The sequence below is a fragment of the Salvelinus fontinalis genome, chromosome 15 (assembly GCF_029448725.1).
Source record: "Salvelinus fontinalis isolate EN_2023a chromosome 15, ASM2944872v1, whole genome shotgun sequence".
In the NCBI taxonomy this organism is placed as follows: Eukaryota; Metazoa; Chordata; class Actinopteri; order Salmoniformes; family Salmonidae; genus Salvelinus; species Salvelinus fontinalis.
The window spans coordinates 2,881,668-2,888,674 of NC_074679.1; the positions used below are offsets into that span (position 1 = coordinate 2,881,668).

The 7,007-nt window shown below is 41.1% G+C and overlaps 1 gene segment (V, D, J or C); it reads right to left on the reverse strand.

Moving 5' to 3' along the window:
- Positions 1-9: 9 nt before the first annotated feature.
- LOC129811269 (T cell receptor beta variable 4-2-like) lies at positions 10-822 on the reverse strand. The segment is given in 2 exon segments: positions 10-442; positions 522-822. Coding segments are annotated over 2 exon segments (402 nt in total).
- Between the last annotated feature and the right edge of the window lie 6,185 nt (positions 823-7,007).

Here is a 7,007-nt window from a genome sequence, read left to right on the forward strand (position 1 = left end):
TACACCACGTGTTCATTGTTCACCAGACAGTTAGAGTTAACGTTGTGCAGGTGTGTCATGTTGATACGACCAGCACCAGTAGTTTTTGGTTAGTGAGGGAATGAATTTGCAGCACTGTGCTGACTGGCTGCACAGTAATACACTGCACTGTCTGTCGGGTTTATCTCAGAGATAACCAGGGTGGCTTTGGCCTTGGAATGACCTGTTAAGTTGAACCGTGTTTCATAGTTCTTCTCAAGAGTTGGGTTTATATAGTGCAGTGTTCCAATGAGATCCATCGTCTTCTGTCCTCCCTTGTCCCTCTGTTGGTACCACAACATGTACGGGTAGTTGTTGTCGCCATGGTGACAGTCCAGGTGTGCCTCTCTGTGTTCAGGTGTCCTCCTCAGGAGGTGTTGAGGAGTCTGGCGGACGAGGAGAGAGGAGGAGAACACCACCTCCTCTACAGAGGGGAGGAAACACTGTCAAGAGGACATTACGGAGACGCCACAGTATGTATAATGCATCTCTGTGACTCTTACCTGAGAGGAAGGAGAGAGAAACGATGACCGTGGTGAATACTTTGAACATGGTGACTTTTTTTTTAGTGCAGCAGACACTAAGACAAATGAAAAGGCTGAGGTAGGAACTCAATGATAATTCCCCAAATATTTGCCAATAGAAAATGACAAGGATGTCATGTATTTCCACTACAGTTTAATGTACATCAAATTGGCATCATGTACTGCCTAGCACATAGCAGCCTTATATAGGAGCTCTATACGTCAGGGAGGCAGGTCATGTGGGAGGGGAGGAGAGAAGGAGGGGAGGGATGAGGAGGGGAGGGGAGGAGAGAAGGAGGGGAAAGACCAGTAGGGGAGGAGGGGAGGGGAGAAGGAGGGGAGGGATGAGGAGGGGAGGGAGGAGAGAAGGAGGGTAGGGATGAGGAGGGGAGGGGAGGAGAGAAGGAGGGGAGGGATGAGGAGGGGTGAAGGAGGGGAGGGATGAGGAGGGGAGGAGAGAAGGAGGGGAGGGGAGGAGAGGAGGAGGGGAGGAATGAGGAGGGGAGAAGGAGGGGAGGGGAGGAGAGGAGGAGGGGAGGAATGAGGAGGGGAGAAGGAGGGGAGGGGAGGAATGAGGCGGGGAGGGGAGGAGAGAAGGAGGGGAGGGATGAGGAGGGGAGGGGGTGGAGGGGAGGAGAGAAGGAGGGGAAAGACCAGTAGGAGAGGAGAGAAGGAGGGGAGGGATGAGGAGGGGAGGGGAGGAGAGAAGGAGGGGAGGGATGAGGAGGGGAGGGGAGGAGAGGAGAGAAGGAGGGGAGGGATGAGGAGGGGAGGGGAGGAGAGAAGGAGGGGAGGGATGAGGAGGGGAGGGGAGGGGAGGGGAGGAGAGAAGGAGGGGAGGAGAGGGGAGGAGAGGAGAGGAGAGAAGGAGGGGAGGAGAGAAGGAGTGGAAAGAACAGTAGGAGAGGAGGAAGGGAGGGGGGTGGAGGGAGAGGGAGGGGAGGGGAGGGGAGGGGAGGGGAGGGGAGAATGAGGGGAAAGACCAGTAGGAGAGGAGGAAGGGAGGGGGGTGGAGGGATGAGGACGGAAGGGGAGGGAGAAGGAGGGGAGGGGGGTAGTTAGTCTTTGTTCTGAGGAGGGAGGAGCTTATAGCTGGTGTGTCTACCTACAGTACAGTGTGACATTACTGCACTCTGCTGGAAGTTATTGATACCGGAACAGAAGTTATTGATACAGGAACAGAAGTTATTGATACAGGAGCAGAGGTTATTGGTACAGGAACAGAGGTTATTGGTACAGGAACAGAAGTTATTGATACATGGACAGAAGTTATTGATACATGAACAGAAGTTATTGATACAGGAACAGAAGTTATTGATACATGGACAGTATTGAGGATGTTTAGTATTGAGGATGTTTAGTTGAGGGTGTTTAGTATTGAGGATGTTTAGTTGAGGATGTTTAGTATTGAGGATGTTTAGTATTGAGGATGTTTAGTATTGAGGATGTTAAGTTGAGGATAATTAGTATTGAGGATGTTTAGTATTGAGGATGTTTAGTTGAGGGTGTTTAGTATCGAGGATGTTTAGTTGAGGATGTTTAGTATTGGGGATGTTTAGTATTGAGGATGTTTAGTATTGAGGATGTTTAGTATTGAGGATGTTAAGTTGAGGATAATTAGTATTGAGGATGTTTAGTATTGAGGATGTTTAGTTGAGGGTGTTTAGTATCGAGGATGTTTAGTTGAGGATGTTTAGTTGAGGATGTTTAGTTGAGGATGTTTAGTATTGGGGATGTTTAGTATTGAGGATGTTTAGTATTGAGGATGTTTAGTATTGAGGATGTTTAGTATTGAGGATGTTTAGTATTGAGGATGTTTAGTATTGAGGATGTTTAGTTGAGGATGTTAAGTTGAGGATAATTAGTATTGAGGATGTTTAGTATTGAGGATGTTTAGTTGAGGGTGTTTAGTTGAGGATGTTTAGTATTGAGGATGTTTAGTATTGAGGATGTTTAGTATTGAGGATGTTTAGTTGAGGATGTTTAGTATAGAGGATGTTTAGTATTGAGGATGTTTAGTTGAGGGTGTTTAGTTGAGGATGTTTAGTTGAGGATGTTTAGTTGAGGATGTATGTTTAGTATTGAGGATGTTTAGTATTGAGGATGTTTAGTTGAGGATGTTTAGTTGAGGATGTTTAGTTGAGGATGTTTAGTATTGAGAATGTTTAGTTGAGGATGTTTAGTATTGAGGATGTTTAGTTGAGGATGTTTAGTATTGAGGATGTTTAGCATTGAGGATGTTTAGCATTGATGATGTTTAGTATTGAGGATGTTTAGTATTGAGGATGTTTAGTATTGAGGATGTTTAGCGTTGAGGATGTTTAGTATTGAGGATGTTTAGTATTGAGTATGTTTAGTATTGAGGGTGTTTAGTATTGAGGATGTTTAGTATTGAGGATGTTTAGTATTGAGGGTGTTTAGTATTGAGGGTGTTTAGTATTGAGGATGTTTAGTATTGAGGATGTTTAGTGTTGAGGATGTTTAGTTGAGGATGTTTAGTATTGAGGATGTTTAGTATTGAGGATGTTTAGTATCGAGGGTGTTTAGTATCGAGGATGTTTAGTTGAGGATGTTTAGTATTGAGGATGTTTAGTATTGAGGATGTTTAGTTGAGGATGTTTAGTTGAGGATGTTTAGTATTGAGGATGTTTAGTATTGAGGATGTTTAGTATTAAGCATGTTTAGTATTGAGGATGTTTAGTTGAGGATGTTTAGTTGAGGATGTTTAGTATTGAGGATGTTTAGTATTGAGGGTGTTTAGTATTAAGCATGTTTAGTATTGAGGATGTTTAGTTGAGGATGTTTAGTTGAGGATGTTTAGTTGAGGATGTTTAGTATTGAGGATGTTTAGTTGAGGATGTTTAGTATTGAGGATGTTTAGTTGAGGATGTTTAGTATTGAGGATGTTTAGTATTTAGGATGTTTAGTATAGAGGATGTTTAGTATAGAGGATGTTTAGTTGAGGATGTTTAGTTGAGGATGTTTAGTTGAGGATGTTTAGTATTGAGGATGTTTAGTATTGAGGATGTTTAGTATAGAGGATGTTTAGTATTGAGGATGTTTAGTGTTGAGGATGTTTAGTATTGAGGATGTTTAGTATTGAGGATGTTTAGTTGAGGATGTTTAGTATTGAGGATGTTTAGTATTGAGGATGTTTAGTTGAGGATGTTTAGTATTGAGGATGTTTAGTTGAGGATGTTTAGTATTGAGGATGTTTAGTATTGAGGATGTTTAGTTGAGGGTGTTTAGTTGAGGATGTTTAGTTGAGGATGTTTAGTTGAGGATGTTTAGTATTGAGGATGTTTAGTATTGAGGATGTTTAGTATTGAGGATGTTTAGTTGAGGGTGTTTAGTTGAGGATGTTTAGTTGAGGATGTTTAGTTGAGGATGTTTAGTATTGAGGATGTTTAGTATTGAGGATGTTTAGTTGAGGATGTTTAGTATTGAGAATGTTTAGTATTGAGAATGTTTAGTGTTGAGGATGTTTAGTATTGAGGATGTTTAGTATTGAGGATGTTTAGTATTGAGGGTGTTTAGTATCGAGGATGTTTAGTTGAGGATGTTTAGTATTGAGGATGTTTAGTATTGAGGATGTTTAGTTGAGGATGTTTAGTTGAGGATGTTTAGTATTGAGGATGTTTAGTATTGAGGATGTTTAGTATTGAGGATGTTTAGTTGAGGATGTTTAGTTGAGGATGTTTAGTTGAGGATGTTTAGTATTGAGGATGTTTAGTATTGAGGATGTTTAGTATTGAGGATGTTTAGTATTGAGGATGTTTAGTATTGAGGATGTTTAGTATTGAGGATGTTTAGTATTGAGGATGTTTAGTATTGAGGATGTTTAGTATTGAGGATGTTTAGTTGAGGATGTTTAGTATTGAGGATGTTTAGTATTTAGGATGTTTAGTATAGAGGATGTTTAGTATAGAGGATGTTGAGTGTTGAGGATGTTTAGTATTGAGGATGTTTAGTATTGAGGATGTTTAGTTGAGGATGTTTAGTATTGAGGATGTTTAGTATTGAGGATGTTTAGTATTGTGGATGTTTAGTATTGAGGATGTTTAGTATTGAGGATGTTTAGTATTGAGGATGTATAGTTGAGGATGTTTAGTATTGAGGATGTATAGTTGAGGATGTTTAGTATTGAGGATGTTTAGTATTGAGGATGTTTAGTATAGAGGATGTTTAGTATTGAGGATGTTTAGTATTGAGGATGTTTAGTATTGAGGATGTTTAGTATTGAGGATGTTTAGTATTGAGGATGTTTAGTATTGAGGATGTTTAGTATTGAGGATGTATAGTTGAGGATGTTTAGTATTGAGGATGTTTAGTATTGAGGATGTTTAGTATTGAGGATGTTTAGTATTAAGCATGTTTAGTATTGAGGGTGTTTAGTATTAAGCATGTTTAGTATTGAGGGTGTTTAGTTGAGGATGTTTAGTTGAGGATGTTTAGTATTGAGGATGTTTAGTTGAGGATGTTTAGTATAGAGGATGTTTAGTGTTGAGGATGTTTAGTTGAGGATGTTTAGTATTGAGGATGTTTAGTTGAGGATGTTTAGTATTGAGGATGTTTAGTATTGAGGATGTTTAGTAATGATGATGTTTAGTTGAGGATGTTTAGTTGAGGATGTTTAGTATTGAGGATGTTTAGTTGAGGATGTTTAGTATAGAGGATGTTTAGTGTTGAGGATGTTTAGTTGAGGATGTTTAGTATTGAGGATGTTTAGTTGAGGATGTTTAGTATTGAGGATGTTTAGCTGAGGATGTTTAGTTGAGGATGTTTAGTTGAGGATGTTTAGTATTGAGGATGTTTAGTTGAGGATGTTTAGTTGAGGATGTTTAGCATTGAGGATGTTTAGTATAGAGGATGTTTAGTGTTGAGGATGTTTAGTTGAGGATGTTTAGTATTGAGGATGTTTAGTTGAGGATGTTTAGTATTGAGGATGTTTAGTTGAGGATGTTTAGTTGAGGATGTTTAGCATTGAGGATGTTTAGTATAGAGGATGTTTAGTGTTGAGGATGTTTAGTTGAGGATGTTTAGTATTGAGGATGTTTAGTTGAGGATGTTTAGTATTGAGGATGTTTAGCTGAGGATGTTTAGTTGAGGATGTTTAGTTGAGGATGTTTAGCATTGATGATGTGGTTCAGAACACTGTAGGAGGTGTGACTATATATCTCAGAGTTGGGTTCGTATAGCTGAGATAGAACCTGATGCATTGTCCTGTCTGGCAGTACAGACATACACTGCACTGTCCTCTTGTGTCAGGTTGGAAACGGTTGAATCACAATACTGTGTTTCCTCTCAATTTCCTGTTGTCCTTGAAACTAGATTCTGGGGTTTTGTTGTCTGTGTAAAGGAACCACAGCAGTTGTAGCTGTCTGTCCCGAGAATGACGTCATAGTCTTTTATAGCGTGGGAACAGAAGAGATCAGCGGAGTCACCTGGGGGTCATTACCAAGACAACAGGAGTCTGGAGAACCCTGGCACCTAGACACAACCCTGGGAGAAGAGGAGGAAGAGGAGGATGAGGAGGAGAAAGAGGGGGAGGAAGAGGATGAGGATGAGGAAGTGGATGAGGAAGTGGATGAGGAAGTGGATGATGAGGACGAGGAAGATGATGAGGAAGAGGAGGGAGAGGAGATGAAGTGGAGAAAGAGAGGAAGTGGAGGAGAAAGAGGAGGAGGATGAGGAGGAGAATGATGAAGAGGAGAGGGGAGGAAGAGGGGAGGAAGAGGGGAGGAAGAGTGGAGATGATCAAACGTGTGTGTGAATCTAAATTGATTTGTGAATTGATTGTCAACAGGTTTTTCATGTACCCAGATTAGACACAATTGCTAGCAAACACAGAAATGCCCTCCATGACAATGAAATGTCTGGTACCTCAATATATTACTATGGTCTTTGTCTTACCTGTGAGACATAATGATACCTGTGAGACAGTGAGGATCATGGTGACAGTCTGTCTGCACTACAGAGAGAAAAGAGCAGATAATCTGTGTGAAGCTTCACACAGAGACAGACAGGGGAAAGTACGTCATCACAGTGACGTTGATTGGCAGCTACATGCTCTGCCCAACCTCTCTCTGTCTATCTCTCTTTCTCTCCTTCTCACTCTCTCTGTCTATCTCTCTTTCTCTCCTTCTCACTCCTCATCTCTCTCTGAACAGAGGTGTGTTAGTTCATGTGGTTTAATGCAGGTGTTTTGATACAGGACCAGATGGGTCTGATAGGTCGAGGTTTTTGTAGAGTAGACTGTATCTCTGTAACACTGTGTATAACTAGCAGCACAGAAATACTCCCCACTGTCTTCAGCTTGTCTCAGTTTGAGGAGATGAAGGAAGGCTTCGTTCTCTCCATCACCTTTCACGTCAAAGTAACCTTTATATGACGGTTCAACGGTCTGACCTGTAACCAACCTTTATATGACGGTTCAACGGTCTGACCTGTAACCAACCTTTATAT